Raw genomic sequence first — 27276 nt, forward strand, 5'->3', positions numbered from 1 at the left:
ATACCGAACCGAGCAGTTTCCACGTTAGTTACGTATGCTGGACTTCTTCTCCCTTCTATATTCTGTGCCTCTCAACCATGTCAGGCTTCTGCAATCGCTGGGAACATTACATTTTGCGAACACGATTTGAGGAAGGACACGATTTAAGGATTTTGTACAAAATATAAACTCCGTATTTTAGATCGAAACTATAACTCTACTCACAATACCGACTGGGTACCCTGATATAGCAGTGAGTTGAAATCAGTACTTTTCTTTCTTTCCCTATAGATTCGTTTGCAAGTTATGGTAATGAAAAATAACCTTTTCTAATAAGCAGGGTTTATTTACTTGGGGGTCCCATGTATTGGGTTCATTACTGACTTGGATCAATGAGTTGGAAAACCAAAAATATTCCTCGTTGTGCACTGATCTTGAGAGCCGTCAGATCGATCAAGGGGCTCCAATTACAAGTAATGAAAAAGATTCTTGAGTAAATACGTTAATCTTTAACCTAAAAGAAGTTTTCCTTTTATTCTGAAATCGAAATCTGTAAATTTAAATGCAGAAAAATTAGAAGTAGAATCTGAAAGGTGATAAATATTATAATTTCTTTTATAGTATGTCTTTACAAAGGACGATCCTATAAAAAGGACGAGGAAATTGACATTGGAAATTCGTGCGAAATATGCACCTGTCAGCGAAGTTACTCGACTGATGGACTGGAAATTCATTGTGTATCAATTGAATGTCCGGAGTTATTTAGCCCACCTTTGAACGACAGTTGCCACCGAGTCTATGATGCCGGGAAATGCTGCCCCGTAAGAACTCAATGCAGTAAGTAAATTTTGCCGTCTTTGTTAAAGGGACAACCCTTTTTTACTTGTAAATGATATAAACATATATTATTTCGCATAAAAATAACTTAAAATATAAAATTCCTCAAAACATATATCAGTATTTCTTCTGAGCATTCATAAGCATATCTTATGAACACATATGACTTCTATTTGTGCACAGGCTGAAAAAGATATTTCCCTTTTTTATCTTTTGATTTATTAATCGGCTTTCGTATACTAACTTCTAATTTTCATGGATCAAAATGATTAACTTTCAAAATAAATTGGTTTTCTAAGACAGGAAGTAGGTGACTCTTTTCGAGTAAAAAACGGTGATAATGAACACTACTGCGCAACTGCTGTGTTTAGTCGTTGATTGAAGTATATTGTGGACATTCTCCACAAAACAACTGCTGATAAGATTGCTGTTGTAGTTCATTTACGTCACACTAGAGCTGCACAATGGGCTATAGGCGACGGTCTGGGAAACATCCCTAAGGATGATCCGAAGACATGCCATCGCAATTTTTAACCTCTGCAGAGCGGATGGCACCCCCGCTTCGGTAGCCCGACGACCTGCACGCGAAGTCGAGCACTTTACGGTAGAACAATTTAACGAGAACCAATACCGCCCACCCTCGGTCCCTACGCAGACTGATCCAAGTGGTCACCCACCCTCACGCTGACCGCAGCCAGTGATGCTTGACTTCGGTGATCTGCTGGGAACCGTGTCTTAACGATCGGTCCACCGTGGGACCTGATAAGATCACTTGAGCCGATTAGCAAAGTTGCTGAACTGATGATTTCATCAACGTCAATGACTGATCAGACAATTTTATTGGTTTGTCAACCATAAAAAATTATCATTACTTTTTATAACTTTAAAAGAAGTTTTCTTGTTTTAAGTTTCACCCCATTATGTCATTAAAATATCCACATTTTTATAATGTTATGAAAAATTATATTAAGTGGAGTTGTAAAAATTTGATAAGATAAATCCAATTTTAAATTTTAACTAAAATACATTTAACTGTCCAACAGTACTTTGTACTTTTTCATAATTTGGCATTTCCATATTAAATTTAATTAATATTAATTTTATTTCCTTTTGTAGCAGAAGATGAAATCACTCAAAAATCCGGTGAGTTTAAATTATGATCATTTCAACTGCTTATAATGAGGCACATCAATATTAAATTTACTTTTTTCAATTGTTTTAGAAAAAGTTTGTGAATACGATGGAAAGATTTACAAATATGGAGAAAGAATCTACCCAAATGAAGATCCTTGCCTGAGCTGTGTTTGCAACGAACAGTGGACCGGTATCCATGGAAACAGCTGCAAAGTGCACGAATGTGCTTTGGAATTAAAACTCAAGCAACTACAGAGTGGGTGCATTCCTATTTATCATGAAGGTACATGCTGTCCAATCGAATTTTACTGCGGTAAGTCAAGTCTAGTAACTAGACAAAATACATTATACATACAATAGAATTAGACAAAAAACATTATACATAACGCATTACTTCTTTTCTCACTAATTTGATAAAATTTCATGAAAGCTTCAAAGCAGCTGTATGCATCAACGATTAATTATTGAAATTTGAATTTTCATCAGACGTGAAAAGAAATTTAAGATCTCTACCTAGTCGGAAAGTAAACAAAACTCTGATTGCAATATTGCACTCTTACTGACACAAAAACGATAAGCTGGATCAGGATTACATCCAACCACGCATGGTTCATAATCAGCAGATTCAATATTTCAATTTCGCCCCGGTACCTTTGAGGAAGTTTCTGCCCAAGAATGTATTGATAGCTGCAGTGCGTAGTTCAGACCTGTTTATTAACTTTAAAAAAAATAGGCTGTTAACTCAAAATGTTTCGGACAATACCATTGGATCGATGAATAAAAGTGTCTGAATTCCAACTAAACATGGTTTTCGACAATTTGCGAACTAGTTTCCCCTTCATGGTACAGTTCCGCCTGCAGGTGTGAAAAAGAGAAACAACACCACTGGCTACTAACCACAGTTTAGTATGATATAACGTTGACTCTTTAAACTCATAAATAGAACTTTTAAACTTCATTATCTAGCTTATAAATATAGCTATTTAATTTACTAAAAAATAAAAATGTATATTTTAACTGGGCTCTTAACGTTCAACGCTACAACTCTCCTCTCCCTAATTAATCATCACGTGATTATCGAAAGAGGTACAGACGTGGGATCAACAAGATCCGGAATTTTGAGAAATAACGCCAGTCGAACATCACAACCGTTTTGCATATATTAAATGATAAATAGCTCCTTTTTAATAAGTTGTATTGAAAGTAAATGTTATCTGAAACTCTGCTTGGTCAAAGTATGTAATTAAAATAGTAAATGTAAAATAACTACTAAAACATTATAACTAGTTAAATCTCTGAAGCAATATCAAGAATTAACGCTTCACACTATCGTTATAAATAATCTCTATAGTGAAAGCCCAAGTCTGCGGGTTCGATCCCCGGCCCAGACACCGGATTTTCGGGATGCAGAAAATCCTCAGCGGCCGTGTCGTATGATCATGCGGCATGTACAAGATCCCTGGAGTGCCTTATTGGCTCTTGGCATTTCCGGCAAAATTAAATTCCTTGTACACTTTAGCATCCAAATAGAATCTCGGTGCTGCCATCTAGTGTGGCAGAAACTAGACGTCCAAATTAACATGGCCAACGGTATCTCACCCATTGTGGTGGTCCTGAAAGAGTGGATATCACTTCTGGAGAACGCACTAAGTCTGCTCATCGGGAAGACTGATTGTCATACGAAATAAAAATCTCTATAGTGAAATATTTTTTAACTTGTTTTTAGAGTAACTGAAAAGTAAATAAGAACTTCAGAAACAATTTTGTGGATTGATATGCTTAAGTAATCGAGCATAATTATAAGGTCCAAATTTTATTAAAACAGTATAGAAACCTGTAGTACCGATTCTGAGAGCGTAATTCCACTCAATACAATAAAACCTTTTGGGGCCTTTTAATTGAATAATTTTTATTTTTATATAACAATCTGTTTAAAGATACAAAAATGATTTCGAAGCAATCGATGGGGTTGAACAACAGCGAGCCCCTAAAAACAAATGCTTTTCAGTTATTTTTATAAATATTCAAAATTTATGTGTGTAAGTTTAATGGTCAGAATTCGTTTTAATCATATCTTTGTCTAATGATATTTATTTAATACTTTAGGAACTCCAGAAGAAGGTTTCAAAAATGTGACTGTACCTTTGGTGAATAATGAAGATGAGAGTGAGTTTAATTAAATCTTAAATATTTATTCAGGATTCTCTTTATTAAGAGAAAACCCTGAATACTACGTATTAATGTAATTTTCCAACAAAATTACATATTATTTCCAACAAAATTACAAAATTACATGTAATTTTTCTGTCACAAAGTGAAATACAAAAAGTATTCACCTAGAATATCAAAAGTTAATAATTAAGGGAATAAAAAAATTTAAAAAGTGCTATCGAATTCTAAAAATCACTACTGGGAAAGGGGTGGCGCATCAAAATTTGTTTCAATGAATGCAAAATGGATTTAAAATCAGCATATTAAAAAAACAAAACTCTAAGTTCCATCAGGGAAACAAAGTGATTTGATATTTTTCACTCCGCCTTCGTCATTAGTGATTCAATAGACATGGAAAGCGCTTTTATTTTTGTAATCGCTTTAAATATTAATATCCAACCCCCAATGTATGTATTTTTTTCAGTTCAGTTTTGACAAGTATTCTAAAAACAAATATTGAGGGAGGTTATTACGGAATAACCTGCATGTTTATGAACAAATAAAATATTTTTTAATTCATTCTTACCATCATCTCAAACCTATTTGTTTCAGACAATGTACAGTGTGCCAAAACGGACCTCCCTGAATAACTTTTGATCTAATAATCGGATTTTCAGATTCTATGACTCAATCTAAACGGTTGGAGAGAGTGTACTCAAATATGCTTATTAATTAGTGCAGACGATATTTTAATTACGGAATCAGACAAAAAAAACGCACTTTCTCTGAATTAACATACTTTTTTTCGACAGAATTTCTGACTCCCGAGTTATAGGGAATAGCCGCCATCTAGTAAATGGGGTTTCCCCCTAGTTTGGTCAGAGAGATCAAAAGTTTGGATCCCTTCATGTTAATTTTACTTTTTGCGTATTTCGCCAGATTTTGAGGATTTTTTAAGCGAATTAAAAAAAATTTCACACATTAGTAAAATTCGTTCATCCAAAGATTTCATGTAAAAATTAATTTTACTAAATACTTATAATTTTTTCTAAAAATATTTCATTTAACTAGGAGGCTTAGCCCCCTGCTCGCTGGCGCCCCCTGCTCACCAACCCCCGGAACTGCTTTCACAGTTCATTTCGGATTGCTTCGCAATCCAATGCTCGCTTTGCTCGCTCATGGATACGTTCTTAACGTCTAGTTTTTGTATACTTTTTTGAATACTGAAGTTCCGAAAACTTTTTACTGTAGAAAATTCTAAACCTGTGCATTTCAATATTAATTTGAAATTGCAAACAGTTCACATATTTTTCTTAATCACACTATTCTAAATTTCAGTTGTTGAGAAAAGTAACTGTTGTAAGTTTTGTTTTTAAGTCTTTCCCACCAGAGGGCTAAGACCATGTGTTGTAAAACAATATGAAATAGTAGTTTGCCACTGAAAGCCGGATGTAAAGCATCGGCTTTGATGAAGATAATTTTGTATTTTTAATTCTCTGAAGGGCGCCACCTTAATAATATGGAATTTGTAAAATAAATGTATGTATTTTTGATTGTTGATGAAGCCCATCATTTTGTGTTTTCATCAGTGTTCAGAAGCAGAACAATTATAAGTTTTTTATTTAAATACAAAAAAATAAAATGTATAAAAAACAAAGAAAAGAGTAAGAAAATGAGTATAGTCATAGAAAAAGTTAGAATTATAATATAGTATTTGTCAGTTAAAATAAAATGTTTTGTTTAAGTCATTGCTAACAATTCAAATTTCTCCGAGGCAATTCTAAAGTATAAATTAAGGTAGTATTGTTAAGTTGAAACACAATATTTTTAGTTTTGATGTCAACAATACAATTCAATTTTTCACGAAAACGATTGTTTCCATTGTTAAGTTCAATGTCAACAATTCAAATTTTTCTGAGGCAACTCATAACCTCTAAATATTTTTTTTTTATGTACACATTTCTAAATGTCTGTATTCAACCACAAAACAACTTAAAGTCCTCAAATTTAGCATGAAGTTGTAAAATGTTATGAAAGAGGGTCATAGCAATAATGAAAGTAGAAGTAAAGTTAGTACTGTAAAATTAAAACAATATTTTCAATCAATGAGCCAAGTTCTTCAAGAAGCAGTTATAGAAGAAGGTTGTTTATTTAAAACTTTTTATAGAATTTCTTTAAGAACACAATTGTTAATTTGGGCATTTGGCGATACAACACTTTTAGAATTGAAGGATTTGTTACGTCAAGCGCTCAGGTATCATAATTTCGATCTAGTTGCGCTTCTATGTCATTTTGATTTATGTTGCTAAGTTAACTTTCAAAAAATTCTATGGCTGGCAACAGCATTTTTATTTTTTAAGTTGTTTATTTTTATTTCTTTCAGAATTCGTTATTTTTTTAGCGAAATATTTTTTAACCTAACAGAATTCTTTGCCGACTGTTTTCTCTATGAATGAAGAAAATAAAGTAAAATATTTAACTGTTGTGAAAAGAATCTTATTTAGTTGTACAAAGTACTTCTGCCAAAATTTGGGAGCCACGTAAGCGAATTATATTTATTAGATCAGAAACACATCATTAAAAGGCAGAATGCTTTGGTGTTTTCAAAACAAAGCAAACGTTGCCACCGGCGGAAAAGAAATACAGCCAAAATTTGGGAGCCACGTAAGAGAATTATATATAATAGATAATAGTCGAAAATTTTTTGAATTGCAAGGCATAAAATTTTTTACGTTATCTTAAAGTTCATAATTTTACATATCAAAAAGCAAAATCGGTTGAATAGCTCCTGAGAAATTGAATTTTAAAAATTTCGTGTATTTAAAATTCGATTTCTCAGGAATTCTTCAACCGATTATGCTCTCTCTTTGTATTTTGAAATACATACTTTAAAAAATTGATATATTATAATTTAAAAATTTTTCGACTAAAATTAAATAAAATAAGAAAAATAATAAATATTTACAAAAAAAATATTTTTTGCCTGGAACTATCTTTGGATAAACTAATTTTAGTTGTGTAAAAATTTTTCAATTCACTTAAAAGTTTTTCGAGATATGGTGAAATATGCAAAAATAAAATGAACATTTAGGGGTTGCAGCTTTAGATCGCTTTTTTTGACCGAACTATTGGTACCAGATTTCCCAGATTGCGGCTACTCCCTATTTTTTGAGATCAGAATTCCGAATCCGATGAAAAAAAAAACTATGTTTATTCAGAGAAAGTACGTTTTTGTGTCTGATTTCGTAACTTAAAATATTGCTAACACTAATTAATTAGCATATTTGAGGTCACCTCCTAGAACCTTCAAGATTGAGTTCTAGAACTTGAAAATCCTATAATTAGATCAAAAGTTATTCAGGTAGTTCATTTTTTGGAGCACTATACATTAAACTTTCGATGATAAATTGTATTAATATTTTAGTAATGTTTAGTATATTTAACTATGGTGTTAAGTTATTGAAAAATCACTTACGTTCACAAAAATTTCTTTCAGAATCTGAAAACTTTTGCGTCTTTAGAGGGACTCACTACGGAGTTGGACAAATACTAGAAATTAATCATCCAACCAACTGTGTTACATGTACGTGTGCTACTCCTCCTGATTTCACGTGCGTTCATACAAGTTGCCCAAGACCACCGAATGATGATTACGAGAACTGTGAAATTGCTTACATACAAGGAGAGTGTTGTCCTACCTATAATTGTAGGCAAGCATCTGGTAAGCAATTATAATATTCTTCATAATATTTTATTTTTGGCACCATAGCTTTTAAAGTGTCAACCTACTTATAAAATTTCTTTTTATTCATTATAAAATCAATTAAGTTCAATAGTAAAATTGAATATCAATTAGACTGTGTAAATATTAGAAATACAGGGTTCAATTTCATGGCATATCTCTATTTTCTCTGTAAATTTTGTATCCTACGCTGTAAAACATTTTGGTGTACAGTTATCACAAAAGTCAAGTTGAATCGAAACAAAACTAAATCTATAAAAAAAAAAAGAACATTGCAAGGAGTCAAACATCTCCAGAAATTTCTAAATCCCTTGCATTAAAGATCAGTCATGCAGAGTATTTAGAACACCATTGGCTACACGTATATACAGATGACTCAAGTAGATATGTCAACGTTTATACAGATTCTGAATCACACATGACAGCAGGTTCTGAAGTTCTTTTCAAATTTGTTCTCCCTCCATGCATCTACGTTTGAAGGAGAGGTTCATGCTTACACTGCAAGCTTGAAAAAGTTGTTTTACGCTTAGATTCGCAGGCAGCAATCCAAGTAGTTAGCTCATCAGGAAACCCTTTATCGGATAAAATTCTCCCGTATCAGAGTTCGTTAGACTTTTAGAACAGAAGAACAAAAGTGTAATCGTCCATTGGATATCTAGCCAATGTGGCATTTACGGTTGCTAGCAGGCTGATTTCATTGTTTGGAAATCTCAACTATTTCAACTAAATTGCTCTAGGATGTTCTGAAACTCTGTAAAACTCTATGTAAAATTTCCAACAAAAATGAGGACCCTTTCTTGGCCACGAGAAAGTGTAAAGAACAAAAATTGGAGTGAAGCAGAGATACCGTACAAACCTCACCGAAATGAGGTTACCCTTTTTTTGCTTCCTCACAGGCCATGACTGTCTGGAAGAACTCTTGTATCGTTATTGTATATATGACCACCCTGACTGTCGTCTATGTGACTCCGATGAATCGAAAAGACCTTCATCATCGCTCCACAGACTTGAATATATTGCGCGCGAGAGAGCCTCTGGGGACGGTGACTTTGTTCTTTCTCTACTTATTGTGTTTCGATGCTTATCCTCCTTTCTTTGTTGTATTCGTTTGTAATCACCACCAATTGGAAATAAAAGCAAAAGTTGCCACCCGTTTTGGTGTTCAAGTAAACTAAGTACATGACTGTAGTTATCGTGCAAAAAATTATATAAAATTTATAAAATAACAATTGTTTTAAGGAGTTAGTGCAAACACATTACTAAAATTGTGCTTTTTTTCATTAAACCGAAATGCTTTTTCAATGAAATGGTTCTGATATTCGCATGAAAATAGTATGTGTTGTTAGCAAGAAAGCAAACGAAAAATAAATACATAAAACTATAGCAATAGAAAGGTAAATAAAAAAATGTGACTACATGCTCTGTAAAAAATTTTAGTTTACCTCCACGTCAAAAATGGTGGCAACTACACACCAAATTGTTTTACTGTGTATAAGCATTCTGGAACGGGAATTTTAATGTTAATATTTATTTAAAATTCCTAAGCAGTAATATTTAGATTTAATTCAGTCTTACTTGAGAACCTATTTAACGAAAATAGATAGCAATAGATAGAAAATAGATAGAAAATAAATATAATTTAAATTATCTCGTAAAGAAATTCATTACCTAATTGAGCTGGTATAATGTTTACTCAGAGAAAATCTTTTGTTGCTTATAAATAAAAAGAAAACTTTTTGATGAAACAGTAAGTTCCGATTTGTTTGAAGCAAAATAATAATAGAAGAAAGGTTCATGATGTGGCTTCACAAGATTTTTCACTAGGGATGTAAAGTCAGAAACACATGGAGATAAAACAAGTATTGCACAGGGTTAGCATATTTATATTCTCATAACTATTACACATAATACAATAAGTACATGAAATTAAAGAAAAGAAAAGCAGTTTCGGAGTTGCAAATGCTTCACATGTGCTCTTTTTGTTACACTCAAACATCTAATCTGTAATCACGTTTGTACGTTTGTTTCATACATTTACTAATGCTCTTTCGTAAAATTTTGCAGTGTTTTTGGCATTGTTGGTTTGTAAACAGTGTCTTTAGCATACTTCCCGCAATCCCATTAAAAAAATCGTATGACGTAAGGTCCGAAAAATTTGGTGGCCTTCTGATTAAGGATGAATCAATTTTCACTTGCACGCCCATGCACCGATGATGTAAACACTGTTTCATTAGAAACCATTAAAAATGGGAAACTACAAAACAAGCGGGATGAACTTAATTACAGATTAAATGCTTATCACCTAACAAAAGGACCACATATTGAAAGTTTGTAACTAACAAAAAAACCTTGTAGTACATAGTTTCTTCTGACTTCGGGAATCACTCATAGCTTTAAAAACGTAATTATCTTAAGTAATGTAATAAACTTAATACTGTAACGTAATTATCTTAAATATCAGTAGTGATAATCCCGATTTTTGATACTAAGAATTATTAACAGATTAAAGTTATTGAAAATGACGTTCTTATCAGTGTTTAAAATGAATGATGTATGATAAGAGTATGATATGATATGATATGATAATGATATGATAAGAGAATTATAGATAGATACAAGTGATGGGACGCAATGATTATCATCTGAGTGTTTTTCTTCATTCATATACTTCAAACAAACCACAGTGGCTAAAGTGGCACAAACTTAAACTAAGGCCTTGATGCGACTTTCTTTTTATTCTTTTATTTTGTTTTATATACAAGATATGTGCATACACGTCTGCTATTGCACTGCCTGTTAGTACTCACCTCGTTTGCACTTGCACTATTTTGGTGGTGGAAACAGCCTTTCCCTTAAATACAATGATTAAAGAATGTTTTTATTAATCCTCTTTACAGGATAAGCCAAGAATACACTACCCGTTGCAAGCAAATGAGGATTTCGAAGAATCGATCATGCCAACGTTCGAATTGACCGACACTTTATTACCTGCTACCTAACTCTTGGAAAGCCTCATAGTTTTCAGTATTACTTAATTTATTCAATACGATTGTACCTGTTTTTTTATGAAAGAATCTGCGTCTTTTAAATTAAAATACGGTGTTCATTATCTGTTTATAAAGTATATAAAATAAAAAAAAGTGATGACCTATTTTGATTCTGTATTTTAAATTCATTTTGTTATTATTTTCTAACTCTTAATTGCATAAAAAATTTTGAATAAAATTTAGTATAAATGGAAGTAAAGTTATATCTTAACTAAACTGAAATTTCATAGCTAATTTTTTTTAATGTAATTAAATTTTTATTAGTACAATTTTCAGGAACTAATTTAGTAATCATATTTTTTTTTCAATTTTAAATTATGTTTGATTAGCGACTAAACTCAATACAATTATATAAATAAATATATTATTAATAATTTTATAAATTAATAATACTTTGTTTTTTATTTATATTTTTATGCAAAGTCTTATGCTTTTCCGTACAGGGTGACAGTTATTGAACTTTTTGGGGAACAAAATCTTAATGACTTTTGAACGATCGGAGAGATTCAGCAAAAACTTGTTAAATACAGAGCATATTGGGAGTTTTATTTTACTCAGTTTTGCAGTTGTTGCACATTTTTAAATGCAAATTAGAAAAAGGAAGCATTTTTGAGTGCATATCGATCGTCAAGTATACAAAACCAAGAAAATTTGCGACCGAGCTTAAACTAAGAATGATGGATCCAAGCATTAAAGTAAATGTTGAAATGTATCAAAAGTGTTAACCTTTAGTTTTATGATAAGACAGTGTTTTACAACATATTCATTTTTTTGTATACTCTTTTCAAGTAGAACCGTTATTTTCTTTTCACCCACAAACTGTTACTGTGATATTTTATAAAAGTGTAAAAAAGAATGAATCAAATAGAGTATGTTTTTATTAAATATTTGTACTTATGATACAAAAAAAAAAACTTTTTCAATACTTTTGTAATGTTAGATGTTTTAAAAATTAGTGTGATTCTCCTTGCTAACAGTATAAAAATAAACGAAAATATAAATATGAATAAATTATTGCTAATTTAGTTTGATTAGATTAGATTTTGAAATAAATGAAAATAAAATTCCTTGCGTTGGAGGGAACTCAATTAAAATAACAATTTACTGCATTACATAACTAGTTATTTGCTCGATACTAAATTTTCCATTTTTCCTCGGAACAGTAAATATACGATAAATAAAACAAAACTTAAATATCTTAGCAATAAATTTAGTTAAATGATCATTTTCGTTATCATGGTTTTCATATTATTTTTCTCAGAAAATTTTCTTTCATCTCTTATTATCCCCTTTTTTTTGAATAATACAAAGGGTTTAAGCCGAGCGTTTTTCAAAAAAAGAATGTTGATTCATGAATCACATTTTTCTTCAGAGATGTACTAAATGGATGTACTAAAAAAATATATCCAACAGATAATTTGAAACCTGCCCATTTGGATGGAACGATAAAAAAAAGTTTTCGATAATGGAAAAACATTACCTTCTAAAAGTTGTATATGAACTAGTATATTACTCGCGAATTTTTTCAGAATTTATACGTTTCAACTTCAATCTTCTCAGAAACCTGAAAAATTTGAAATGTTACAAAAAAACCCCTCAAAATTTTATACCTTTATCAAATTCTTGAAATTTGTTGCACGAAAGCTATCTTTACCTTTTAAAAGTTGTGTATTGAGTGAAATGATACACGTGAGTTTTCCGGAAATTTTTCTACCATATTTTCAAATCCTGCAACAGCAGTAAAATTTAAAATTAAAAAAAAAATGTCAAGTAAAAATAAACTACTTAGCAGAGATTGTGTACGGGAATATTAGTCGTTAGTTTTTAAAAGTTATTTTTGTTTCTTTTTTCCTGAATACCGAAAGTGTTGTTTTTTTAAAGCTAGTTTTCACTATTGTGAGGCTTATTAAGCACAACCAAAAGAAGAAGAAATTAAGGTCACAGAAAAGCAGCCTTGATATTTCGCTTACAATTGATATAAAATTTAATTATACTTTCATGATTAAGAAAGCTAATTCTAATAAGTTGAAGGATTTGAGTTACTTATGCCAAATTAATGGTTTCTGTTAGCCATCTTGCATTCGAAAGTATTCCAGTGGGGCCCTATTACCAACTCATCGAAACTTATTCCGCTCGGAAACGATTCCGATCGGAAACTAGCTTTCATCGGATTGCCAATTTCGTAAAACCCACTTTGCCGTAACATGAGCATATCGGAATCCGGAATCGAAATCTCCATTCCACACGATTCCGGTGAATTTGAAGTTTGTAGGCGGGGACCAATTAGAAAATTACTATAATTCTAATTTATTAATCTGGCAACGGTATGTTTGTATTCTCTACTTCTATGCGAGTTAAAATCGCATTAACTCAGAACTGAATGCTTAAAAATTCATACATTTTCAACAATTTTGTGTTCTAAAAGCCAAGTTTGTGTTTATTTGAAGTATAGAGAGTAGTATAGAGTGAAATTACAACGTAGTATTTTCAAATGGCTTCACGTACAAAAATTAATATTCGCCTCCAAACAATGATTGTGGAATACCTAGAAAACAATCCAGATTAAAATAAAGGAAGCCTTACCGGCATATCTGGCGTAATTACCACTATAAATATTAAATACCAAATCACTACTATATAAGACATGTTAACTTGCATCCATCTTAAAGTACCATAAGATAGTTGAAGGATAACACAGTCGATAGTAAAATCTCCACACATGCATATTTCAAACAATATAGGAAATTCTAATAGCTAACTTTGATAATTCCTTTTTTTAGCTAAGATTCTGTTGTTTTTTGTACATATTTTTTTCTATGTAGCTTTTGTTATTAATTTCCACAATCCGATATTATTCATTTCCACTACTGAATTTCGCCTATGAGTAACACCATTTTAAAAAAAACTAATTTCCAATCTAAATTAATTTCTAAATTTTGTTGTCGGGATATTGGAATACCCAAAATCTTTTAAGCCGATAGATCACTCTCTTCAGCAATAGCTGGCTGTATGATGGAAAACAGCGCCATTTTGTTCACTGAAATAAACAAACTCTTATCGGAATCTAGATTTCGCTTACTCTTGAACCTGCCGGAATGGGATTCGTAATAATTTCGCATCGGAATTTAGTTCCGAGCGGAATCAAGAGCTCGTAATACGACTTAACTGACATTCACGGATTTATGACGTCACGAGAGTTTCATTTCGATCGGAATCAGATTCCGTGAAGCTGGTAATAAGGCTTAATGATGACTACAGATTTGGAGGACATTTACTGAAAGAAATTGTCTGATTTATATTCAATAAATATTTTTACCCTGTGCTAAAATAAAAAAATTAAAATCTTCCATCAATGGCAAATTTCTATCAACCGAATTAAAATAAACGACTGGAATGGGTGTTTGCAGATGACCAAAAATTCCTTTATATATATATATATACCTTATAATATGGGTGCTTGTTTACTAGGAACTGCAAACTAAAAACTAGTTTTATAGTATGTTTTATAAAGTATTTTTCTTCCGTTTCTTATACCTAGGTTATCGCAAGCAAAATCAACGTTTATAATTTTGCAACGTATGATGACGTCATAACTGAATTCGCATTTTAAAAAGTTTATGAAACCACGAGTTTATATTAATTTAAATAATGGAAACTTAGTAAGAATAAATAAAATAAATTTGAAGTTATCCTTTGTAGTAAATTCTGAATAACACATTTTAAATGATAACAAATGTTCAACTAACATTACTTTTGATGGTTTGAACTTCTAACTCATATTATGGCAAATCTTATAGTTTAAAACCGCACCGGAGTATGCAACAAATAATAAAAAATAAAAAAAATTGTGAGCTAGTTTAACACCCGTTCTTCGTATGCGGTAAATCAACTATCAATAAACCAGTAGTGAACAACACTACAAAATCATGCACTAAACCGAAAGGTTTAGTGCAAGGTAAGCCGACCGAGCTAAGGTAAACCGAAAGGTACCGACGCGACTAATAATTCAATTATATATTGGTTGGATGGTGTCGTATTCTCTATTGAATCATATTTCATGGTGAGCTTGAATAGTTTCTATGGCATTAAAAGAATACAAATCCTCTTCTGTGGGGTAGTTTAAGAAGTGAAGGCCTGCAGCGACTGCAGGGCAGTTAAAAACATGATATGGTGTCAGTTCCACATTAAGACAGTTGCCACAGTTTTGATATTTTCTAGTCTTATCTGTAGAAATTTTCATGTTTTTATGATGTTTTGTTCTTAGTCTGATGAGAGTCGTGGCTGTCTTCCTATCGATGTCAAGATTAGTTATTTGATCGTGGGCTTTGATTTTTAAGGGGGTGAATAGTCTTGACTTTGCAAAAGCATTTGCATCTGCCAACGTGGTTGGGATTGAATTTTGATTTAGATCTCTGGCATTTTTAGACAAAGAATCAGCTATTTCATTGAACTCTAGGTTCACATGGGCGGGAATCCACTGCAAGAAGCAATTTTTTCCGGAGACGCTGAAGTTGTCCAAGTTGTTCTATGATATTCAGGACAAGGCTTGAGGTACCTTTGCTGAGGGCCTGTAATAATTATATATTTCTTTATTTATATTATTATTTGTCTCAGTTCTGGTAGCTTTACGTTATCAAATTAAGCAAATAAGCAAAACACGTATTTTGTTGCTCAATCCAACAGAATAGAAAGTATCACTTTTCATGATGCTCATGATGGTCAAAAATTACCAGCATCAAGTAAGTTTCTCAACAACATATCAATCTCGAGGAACCGCAAAACACCTTTTCCCTCACTATCGGTATTAAAACATCTCAATATTGGTGCAGCTTTAATAATTACCAAATATATCGACATAATACTACCCTAGTTAATAGCTATTACATAACCCTTCACCATTTGAGTTTTCTGCGAAATACATTTATGAGTGGTAGCAAACTAATGCAGATTTTTTTAAAACCAAACAAACAATCATATAGAATTCTTTTAAGATCTTGATAAGAACTTTAGAACATGACCGATTTTCTATCTAATTTTTAATATACTGTCTAAAATATGTATAAGTAGTTATGGAAAAAAAGCTATTTTAATTCTAATTCATTCTGTCGGATGTTTTAGGAGTCTATAAGGAACAAACACACACTTATTTTGATTAGATTAATTTGGATTTATATTTTAATTTTTTTTAAATTTGGACCTTATCTATTTCGGAGGGTGATTAAAAAAAAACCAATTTCCATGTTTCGCGGAGAAACAAATTCGGGAAAATTACCGTACTGTAAGGTAATATCATTTCTTTTTTCGAATAAAAAAGAACATAATTCTGGGAATAAAACCCTAAATATATGGTATTTATATTATTCGGTAATTAGTCCGTTCATATGGGAACGGTTTACCGGAAACTCTGGTTTTCAAAATTATAGCTCATATTACCACACATTTGGTAAAAAATAACAAAACTGAAAAGTAAATATTGTAAATTGATTTTTAGTAAAGTAAATTGAGTAATAAAAAGTAATAAAAGTAAATTGATTTTTATGCTATGCTCTAAAGCAGGGGTCGCCAAACTTTTTTGATCATCGACCCCTATATAATTTTTCGAAATCTCCATCGACCCCCCACAAAAGTAATTTTCTGTTAATTAAAATAAAACTCTATTAGATACTGTGTTTGTACATTTATTTTATGATTTTAAACATTTATTAAAGTAATAGTACAGTGTGTAACAATAGTTTTATGAAAAATATATTAATATTGGAATTTAAATACCTTATTATTAAATAATAAGTAATTATGCATAAGTAGATATAATAAGTAAAGTAACTAAAGATTTACTGCTTCTTGATCAATGAGATGGGTGTGCCTGGTGTTTTTTTGCAAGGTTCGCTATATTGGGTTCAAAATTGGTCAATTTTAATTTTCGTCAAAATTGGTCAATTTTAATTTTCGTCAAAATTGGTCAATTTTGTAATTTTCGTAAAAAAATGCAAAGTGTGCTATAGTTTTGTCGCGGGCTGTACTAATCCATATTATTAATGCTTACCTTCTTTTTTGGGCATTGATAATTAAAATTGATATCTAAACCAAACGAATGGTTTTATCGAAACAATAATTATCCAAAACTGTAAAAGTTTTAATAATGACACTGCAAATATTCAACGCAGTTTGCAAAGATAGCTGAAACTGCGTATGATATTTGCATTTGTAACGTCAATGCTCGTCACACGTGACATTTGGACAAACGCACATATGCATGACTTATAAACTGCGCTGTGTTCGTGCCACTGCGCGGTGGTACGTAAATACTTGTTGCACCCCAATAAATATACGTTTATTAACTTATGTTTTATAAAGAAACTGATATTGAGTCAATTATAAAAAAAATTCACAAATTTTACGTTCTTAATTTGGTATGTGTGATTTGCGTATTGAGAACTGTTTTTTCTTTCGACCCATAATCGACCCTTCCGATTCGGATCGACCCCCATTCGCCCCCCTGTCTCAAATCGACCCCCGCTTTTGTTAAATAGACCCCTGGGGGTCTATATAGACCACTTTGGCGACCTCTGCTCTAAAGTATCATTATAAGATATTCAAATTTCACCACTTCTACTAATTTTTTTTGTTCGCACATTATAAAACTATATTTTATTGTTAATTTCATACAAACCATTAATTAAATCTCTGCGGTAGAAATTACCGAGCTCTTTGGTTTTCCCATAAAACTATAGAAACACGGCAAATTTTACCATATTCTGATAGTTAAGACCATACTTTTTTCTAAGTGTATCTATATTAAGCCTCTTTTTGGCTATAATAGGCTCTCATTGCCACAGTACTAGTTACGGCAGTATCTGAAATATTTAATAGCACATTGAATTAAGCATCACTAGTGTAATAGTTGAGTGATTTCTTACGGATTTGAAATAAGTTACAGATAGTAGTTCGTTAGCCAAGAAATTATTATAAAAATACTATTATTATTTTTTTCAAGAATTATTATTAGTTAATTTTAGTAATAGGTACACAATAAAAAAAACAACTTTTTTTTTGTATTAAAAAACTTAATTAGCTGATAAAAGGTACTGAGACTTATCCGTTTATGAGAAGAGTAAAGAATTCCATATTGTTATAGAAAACAAAGATGCTTAATTAATTTTAGTAATAGGTACTACTCGCCTATGTTAATTGAAGTTTTGTCGTTGGTACTAAATATACTAATATGAGTGCCAAAATGTATACTGTGGAAAAAGGTTTTTACAGACCACAGAAAGGGATAAGTACCGTAGAAAGTGTTTTTTTTATATATTCAGAATTTTCTAGTTTTCACGCCATTTGACTATTAAAAAAACACTTTAAGGAATAAACATAGAATGGCATTGAAATTGCATCCCAGTTTTAGTTCGCATCGCCAAATTGCTTTACTTTATTTAATTTCATAACCGTTCTTGAACAGCTGACTCAATTTTTTGGGTTTACGATTACTAGTTCAACTCCGTAGACTTGTAATTTTCATCCAAATCCAGAAGACAGGGGAACTCTTGGATCAAGTATTGGGAGAAATTTGTCTTCGTGGAGGATTTTTTTGATAGAACTAACTCGTTACAATTGCAACTAATTGAGGTGGAGAGGAAAGCCACTAAAACCTCCCAAGGTTAGCCTGACGGCAGGGGGACTCTAACCCGTCTAACACTGAGGATATTTCATGTCATCACTGTATTGATCAGCCATCACGGGGATTCACCTCATTGGAAGGGCCCCTGTTAACCTCTAAATGAAAGAGTTCATCCTTTCTTTAATCATTTATATCTGTGAAATAAAGAAACATCCATATCTATATTATATTAAACGCTAATACGTATCAATAAAACCGATGATATTTCTTTTCTCGCGCTGGCAACAGTTTTCATTTTTAATTGATTGGATTCGGCGCGCAAGAGCACGTAGTGAGCAACCAGATAACAATAACCAGAGCGAGCATTATCAGGTTGTTCAATTCAGATTCATGCACTAAAAACATGACAATATTTAATTTAAACTCAATTAGGAATTAATTAATTAATTGAAGTGAGAATGCTTTAAAAGGCCTCTGTTGAATTGATATTTTTCTACTGGGAGCTACCTAAACGTCTAAAAAACGTTTAAGTGTTTGTATTGAATGCATTGAATTTTTTTTATATTTCGCGTTTATTTACGCATTGAATTTTCACGCTTTAAAATGCAGAATATTAGTGAAGCAATGTTTGATAATTTATTTTGCTAATATGTTTCTTATTTAGCTAATGTTTTGATTTTTTCACCATGTACAATCTAAATAGCTAATATACTTTTTTAAAAGCCGATAAGAACATTGGTAGAATTCTTCTACATAAGTACAATACTATGTCTTTGATGATAAAATACTATTTATTTGATGATAAAATACTACGTCTTTGATGATAATATATTATGTCTATGTACTAGAACATTGTGTTCATTGGCGAGCGAGCGCAACGAGCCATGGTTCACGGCGTGAACCACATAGGATTGCGTAGCAATTCTCGGGGGTTGGTGAGCGTCAGCGAGTAGGGGGCGGTGCCTCCTAGTTTTTAGGAATTTCGTGGACAGAAAACTGGGAGATCTTTTTTTAAATTCGATACTTTTTCTTTTCTTTAAATATATATGTATTCATTTTAGAATATACTTCCAATCGTCTTCATCAGTAATCTAGTGAGAGATTTAGTAAAACGCTTCCCTGAAATAGTTCTACGGCTTTTAAGCGTTACAGGATTCCGTTCATTGAACCTAAATTAAGTCAAATTGTTAAAGCGTAGACCAATTGAAATTTTTACTATAAAATTTCAGATAATTCATAATAAGCTGTTTTAATAGGTTGAACGAATGCTAATAAAATATTGAAGGAGATAGTGCACAAATTTTAAATGTTAACAAAGCAAAATTATGTTTTTCTATGTAGCTACCAAATATCACTTTTTTTTTTTACGAAAAAAGTTGTTTTGTTTTATTCTTGATAATAAAGGTGTTTTGAAATGATTTTAATTTTCGATATATGCATAAATTGATAAAACCTATAAATAATCGAATTGTTATAGCAAAATGTCTTCTAATCACACAACTACCGTAAAAAATTTTTTTTCGTGCAAAACATGGCAACTATATGCTTTCTTTGTATAAATTGTACGATATTAAACGATAGGGGAGAGTGGGGTCAATTGTAACAGGGTACGATTGTAACAGAGCAAATATTTCGAGTGTCGGGTTCTAGATTCGGTTCCTACGTGGCGCACTAGGTGTATTTAATAAATCTACATGTACACCCCTGCTGGCAACCATTTTTATGTACTTTTGAAAGAGTTATATCACAAAAGATATTTTCACGCTACGTAAGTACTTTTTTTGGTGTTAGAATATTATATTGTAACATAGTAATTTTGTTTAAACAAATAAAAATTATTAACCGAATATGTAAGTGGACACCTTAATTAACATTTCAAGAAAAAAAAGATTAGTTTTGTTAATTAACAAGCATTGTTTTTAACAAATGAAGCTGAAATGGCGACTTGGGGACGATTGTAACAATAAGTAAAGGGACGATTGTAACAGCTGGAAATAAATAATCTTATGTTTACAAACCATTACTTAACTCTTTAAGAACCACCAATAGTTTCCTATATCATTTATATTATGTTGCATGTGCATTATTTCATTTGTCACCTTTCACAGCGTAAATTAAAATTTTTAACCCCTTAAAGTTAAAAGTTTAACCCTTTAGGTCTCTGCTCATTATTATTTTTACTCCTAAAATATCATTACTATTTTGATCAGTAAAAAAATATATCACAACTATGATAATATGTATAATTAAGTATGCTTTGGTTGAATTTATGAATTGTTACAATTGACCCCGTAAGTGGGGACAATTGTAACAAGTGCGCGACTGTCAAAAATTGTTAATCACTAATATAATAACATTTAAAATAAGGTATTTATTTTTTTTTCTAGTAGAGGATAGTCTACTTTACTCGTCTGTCAATTAATACTAATAATATATTGGATTTTTTGTTAGTTAAAAATAGTTAAGCAAAAAATGTTACAATTGACCCCACTCTCCCCTACTATTAAATTCGATATTTAATTGCTTATAAATATCTTTAATGAGTTTAAGGTTAGGTAAAAGGTTTGTTAAGAAAAATCATTCAAAGCAATGGATACTCACAGTAATGTCACACTAGCTTTTTCTTAGTCTATGAAAATTTATTCAAGTGAAAAGTCATTATTTATAGCGAATACGAATAAATCAATTTATAATTTTTTCATTTGAAAACATCATTAATAAAGAGAAACTACTTCTTCAAATTTTTTTAAACAGCTGTTTCAAAATTTGTTTTTTACTTCTGGTCTTATTGAGCAGTGTCGTTTCATCTTTTATACACGCTTGAAGTAAATTAAATTATCTTAAAATATCATATTTCATGTTGTTTTACCTAAACTAGCTAAATTGTATAAAAATTTTTCAATCATTATTAAATTTAAAAAAAATGTCCAGTTTGAATTAGATGTGTTTAGAATTTATCATATTATCAATGAAATGATAATTATGAATCTACTTCTTTTACAAAAAAGTAATTGGGAAGTTTGATATTCATTTAAATAAACTTAAGCCTATCGGATGTCATATTTTGAATTATTAATGCCACAAATTTAAAATTATCACGTTTCGAAAAGATTAGGGGACATCCGCAGAGAGAAATTTATAATGATAACATCAACAAAAAAAAGGAAGATAAATACTGGAAAGGCATCCATTAAAACTAAATTCACATTAATAAACATATTTTGTGAAAAATCAGGGAAGTTAGAATTTATAATATTTTTGTTATTCAAATTATGTATCTTAATGTATAATAATAAAATAAATTCCGATTGTATTTCACTCATTAAAGCAGGAATTTAATTCTGAAGTCACGCAAAAACCTCTCCCATTTTAAAATAATTATTCGTTGAAATTTAAACTAAGTCAATAATAGCTACAACTTAAAAGTTTTTTTAAAAAAATGCGTGCGTAATTCCTTCCGTGTATAAACGTTTTGTAATAAATCTCTTATGGCGGTTGCAAAGGATTTGCATAACCAACTAAATGTGCATAATGAACTTTGGGCAATCTAGCGTTAAATACATAAAAGATAAAAGATGCAAATAATAAGTTTTGCTTTTTAGTTCATATGAATTAAAATAAAACAATTATCTCTGAAATCACTCCACCTACTTGAATTCAAACAGACAGAAAAAAGTAGTAAAATACTTTTTTTTCTTTGCTTTTATTTAAGGAAAGAAATTCTTACTATCACATTTTCTTTGATTTTATTTATCTGGGGTCAGATCTGATTTATCAAATCTGATTTATAAAAATTTGGATTTATTAAAATGATATCAAATTTGGGTCACATTTTACTTCACTGTACGAAATGAAAGTTTACGCAAGGAATTACTTAAAGGCAGTCCCAAGTGACGCTTTAGGTTAAGGGTGCACAACCTGCTGCCCGCCAAACCTTGATGTGTGACCAGTGGCCGCAATCTGAACAAATTGAAAAACAAATAATTCTAAAAAAAATTTTTTTTCTTCTGAAAAATGAAAAAAAAAAAAAAAAAAAAAAAAACGGAATTTTGAAATTTACGCATTTAAGTTTTGGACGCAGCCAATCGCAATCAAAGTAGTTTTTCGGTCGCTTTTTCTGGGTGGTTAAAGCTACGGATATAAGCATAGTTTTGAAAATCCCAATATTTTTAATACATCATTATTGCTATAAACGAATTTCGAATTTTAGTTATCACTCTTGATGCTCTTTGTCTGTGCCGATTTCATCGTAAATCCAATGACTTTTCGGTGGTTATTGCTACCCATTTTCACGTAGTTTCTGAAATTGCGATTTTTGAAAGTTATGAAACGCTTTATTTGTGCAAATTTCATGGAAAATCTAAATGACTTATTATAGCAAATCAAATTATTTTTCAATCGTTATTTTGGCAATTACTGTTACACATTTCTACAAGGTTTTGAAAGTCCCAATATTTTATATACGCTATTATGACACGGTAATTTCGAATCCCGATTTCAAATACATAACATTTTGAGGCGCTTTATTTCCCAAAATTTCGTTGTAAATATAATGGGATGTTGATAATTTTTTTGGTACTCATTACTACGCTTTTACCCATGATTTAAAAAAATTCTGATATTTTTAATGCTATAATTTGACAGCACGCGAGTTTTTAATCGCTCATTAAAATAATTACTTTTTCCGTGCTCTATTTGTGCCCATTTTAACATAAATATTAGAGGCTTTACGAACGTGTTTTTTTTTCGTTCCCATTATTGCTGCATTTTTACTTGTGATTTAGAATAGCCTAATATTTTAACACAATATTACAACTCGTGAAATTCGATTCTGTTAAAAAAAATTTTGTCACTTAAAAAGTAATTACGTATCTTAGCAAAATTGAAAAAAACGAGATGTGTACATTTATATTAAACGCGGTCCGTTTTGCAGAAAAATAATTCAAAACACGTGCATATTTCTTTTGTCCCATGACCACGTGCAAGCTCAACAACACACACCCAGCCTATTATTTTCGTTGTTACTTGATTTAAAAATCACACGTTGCGATTCTTATTTGAGCGCTTTAAAAATCATACATTTTAATTCTTCTCATATTTTAAAAATCATACGTCGTGATTCGTATTTAAGCGATCTTAAAATTGCGCATAGCATTTCGTATTGACATTAACGAGATTTAAGAATCATCCATCGCAATTCGTATTCACGAGATTTAAAATCATGTATCGCGAGTCGTGTTCTGGCGTTTAAAATATCATACGTTGTTACTCTTTTCGCAATTCAAAACTCATACACCGCGTCTCATATTCACGCGATTTGAAAACCACGCATCGCGTTTTTTATTTGCGCAATTTAAAATTCGCACATAGCAATTTGCATTCAAGCAATTAAAAAATTACACACCGCTATTTGTATTCACAAGATTTAAAAATCCCTGAAAGAAGAACACCATCCAGGATAAATTCCAAAACTGATGAAGTTATTTGGCCAAGTCTAATATTACCCACAACAACAGCTTCTGTCGAAAGACTTTTTTCCAGAATGAATTTGGCCTGCTCAAAATTACAGAGCAGTCTTTAAACAAAATCATTACCATTTTCATTTAAGGGCTTGAAAAAGCTATCACATGATCAACTAGATAAAATTATCACAATATTTAAAAATTTTGCAGATTACAGTATCACCATTAAGAAATTTTTTAAACATTTTCTACCTACTTGGACCATTTTACATCATACACCGATGATTATATGCTTTTTCTTGCCTCTCTCAGCCCCTGCCTCTTATAATTATTTAGATTAAGTATATTCCTTACTAAATGCTAAATCTTATTTTCCGCTGAAGGGTTTTGTTTTAATTTTAATAATTTTTAACCCTATAAAAACTTTCTTTAAATCAAAGTATTTAACTTGTATTTATTTTAATAACTAGAATATTTATTTGTTTTTAAAATTGAATTCTACGAACAAATATTTTAATGTTAAAATTTATGTTTAAATAGACTTTTGTATTATGCAATATGATAAAAAAAAACATGTATTTTCCCCTTAGTTTTTTTAATTACTTCAATTTATCTAATTTTTTTTTCTGATAAATCGATTCCGATTTTCAGATTCTGTTTTTATTAAGTAATCAGTTTCGCAGTTTCTAAATTTTAACATTTAAAAGTATTTAATTTTATGCAAAGATATTATAAGGTTAGAGGACAAAAAGAATTTAGTGCCTCGAACAATGATGTTTATATAACAATTACTACCTACAATTGCTGTCAATGTGTCTGTGTAAATACTTTGACATGCTGCCCTTCATTGGTCGATCTGCTGTGTATTTTATTTTTTTATTTTTATTTTATAACCGTCGTAGAACAGCCGACCCAATTTCATGGGTTTACGACTACTTACGTTCAACTCCGTAGCCTTGTAATTTTGAACCAATCCAGAAGACAAGGAAACTCCTGGATCAGTACCCCCAGAGGTTTGATTTGTTGTGGGAACAAGGAGGACTTTGAGACTCGACAGATTTAACGTGCATCAGTCACCATTTACTACACGGGGAGTCATCGGCCGGCGAGGATCGAACCCACGACCTCTTGGATATGGGCCCAGCGCCCTACCGACCAGGCTATCCCGGCCCTGATATGCTGTGTATGTTTCACTCTAAAAGGTTTTGCACTCCTTATTTACGTAAATCTGTTCAATGCCAAAAGTTGGCGACATTTCATTTTTAATGCCAAATGTCCCTCTTTGCAGACCAACCTCTTTTTTTTTTAAATTGTCGAAATTTTATAAAATTTGTTATCTGAGGTTATTTTTACACGCTAACTAGAATGCAATAAAAATTTTCATTCTTCTTCAAAAAAGCTTCGTTTTTTTCTTCTTTTTCGGAAAGGAAATTTGGCCAATCATTCCAAAATTATGAAAATGATCTTTTTTTTCCTTGTTTTTGCTGACCATACTTACGTTTGAAGACACAGTGGACCATCCTGCTCATTTTAAAATTCTCCCCCACAACCGATTCCTGCGCTAATTGCTACTCACCAGTTTTCAATAGGATTATTTATAGGAATACCTTATTTTTCTATGGATTCGGATTTCTAACCCCTAAAATATAGGGGGTAGCCTCAATCTGGGAAATATGGTCCCAATAGAACGCTTTAAATTGGATCCCTTAATGTTAATTTTACTTTATGAGTATTAAGTTATCTCTCGAGAACTTTTTAAGCAAATTGAAGAGTTTGTAGATATAATTATAAAATCTTAATTTATCCAAAAATAATTCCGTGCAAAAAATAATTTTGAATTGTAAGGTATACAATTTGTTGCATACGCAAAAACTAGAATTGACACTAAGGAGTCCAAGCGTTGGAGCGCTCTGACCAAACTATTGGGACCATATTTTCCAGACTGCAGCTGCTCCCAATATTTTGGGGGTCAAAAATCTGAATACGTCGAAAAAAGGTATGTTAAAGCACATTTTGGGATCTGATTTCGTAACTTAAAACATCTGCACTTATTTACCACATTTGAGGTCACCCCTTCAAACCTTTAAGATTGAGTCGTAGAATGTGAAAATAAATCGAATAAATCAAAAGTTATTCAGGATGGTCTGTTTTTTGCTCACTGTCCGTACAAACTTGCATTGTGTTTCATAAGTATGCATGCCTCACCATTTCTATCGTATTTCATGTATCACTATTTCTGTAGAATGAATACAGTTATTTCGTGTTTCGGGATAACGTCACTGGGGGCATACTCTGTAGCAAATTGATTCTCTCCATAATCGAATCCCTATACCCACTTCAACTTTCATTTTTATGTTTACTCCGCATGGAAATTCCCTTTTAGTTGAGGAAAAAAAATCTGCATGTGCTTATCTGTTATCTTTTTGTGTTAGTGCTGATTAATAGAATTCTGTGAATGAACTTCAATGAATTTATTTAGAACACGTATGCATCATACTTTACAACACTCACCAAGAGTTCCGTTCAGTAGCAGTAATGTTATTTGACTGATCCAAACGGTCCGGTTTACCCAAAAAAGGATATTAAAGTTCAGTATACTGGCTTTTAAACAACTTCATAGTTCTTTCTAATTCCTCAGAAGAACAAAAGCGTCTTACCACAGCCATCGTGGCCGACAGGATTATTAAAACTAGAAGATAAATAGGAAAAAAATCACGTAAATAGCAACCCACTCTGTGATTTGGTCAAAATTTGCTTCAGAACAAAAGCAAAATAAATTTGATTAAACGATCGATGTTGTAGTCATCTCGATCAGAGTTTTAAATCGAATGTAAAGTAGGGAATCTAATAGCTGTGGTACAGACAGTAAGAAGCATTTAGTGTGATTTTACCCTTCTAAACATTTGCCGAAATATCAAACATAGTGCTCTACAAAGCTAAAACTGAATCCCAATTTTTTTTATAAATATATTTCTGTTACAAACAAGATCTAACAAAAGCTTCTCTATTAAGTATATTATAGATAGAAATTAGATTAATACAAACATCCAGATCTGTACACTTCCAAAAAGCAGATAATCACTTTTTCGCCAAGTTTAATGACGATATTAAAAGATAGCGATAAAGAGGCGGTGACCGATGTTTACTGTGTTTTGACTTAATGCCTTTTTCCGGAGTTGCTTTATGTAAAAGTATCAACTACGACATTATGACTCGTAACCTTCAATTGTTTAATTCGATGAATGATTCGGCTTTGAATTCGGCACAACACTCTCTCAAAGGTTTCCTTAATTTAATAAAACGTACGCA

At 31.4% G+C, this 27276-nt stretch overlaps 1 protein-coding gene across 18 annotated transcripts in view; it reads left to right on the forward strand.

Moving 5' to 3' along the window:
- The window catches only part of LOC107446012 (uncharacterized), a 210484-nt gene that overhangs the window by 55535 nt on the left and 127673 nt on the right, over positions 1-27276 (forward strand). For all 18 annotated transcript variants that reach the window (XM_087167539.1, XM_087167533.1, XM_087167538.1 and 15 more), the window contains 5 exons: positions 601-816; positions 1933-1959; positions 2039-2263; positions 4057-4116; positions 7598-7822. In XM_087167539.1, the coding sequence (XP_087023665.1) occupies positions 601-816; positions 1933-1959; positions 2039-2263; positions 4057-4116; positions 7598-7822 (753 nt within the window). The remainder of the gene's footprint in view (positions 1-600; positions 817-1932; positions 1960-2038; positions 2264-4056; positions 4117-7597; positions 7823-27276) is intronic.

This window comes from Parasteatoda tepidariorum, chromosome 7 (assembly GCF_982258835.1).
Source record: "Parasteatoda tepidariorum strain Cologne lab strain chromosome 7, Ptep-v5.0, whole genome shotgun sequence".
Classification (NCBI taxonomy): domain Eukaryota; kingdom Metazoa; phylum Arthropoda; class Arachnida; order Araneae; family Theridiidae; genus Parasteatoda; species Parasteatoda tepidariorum.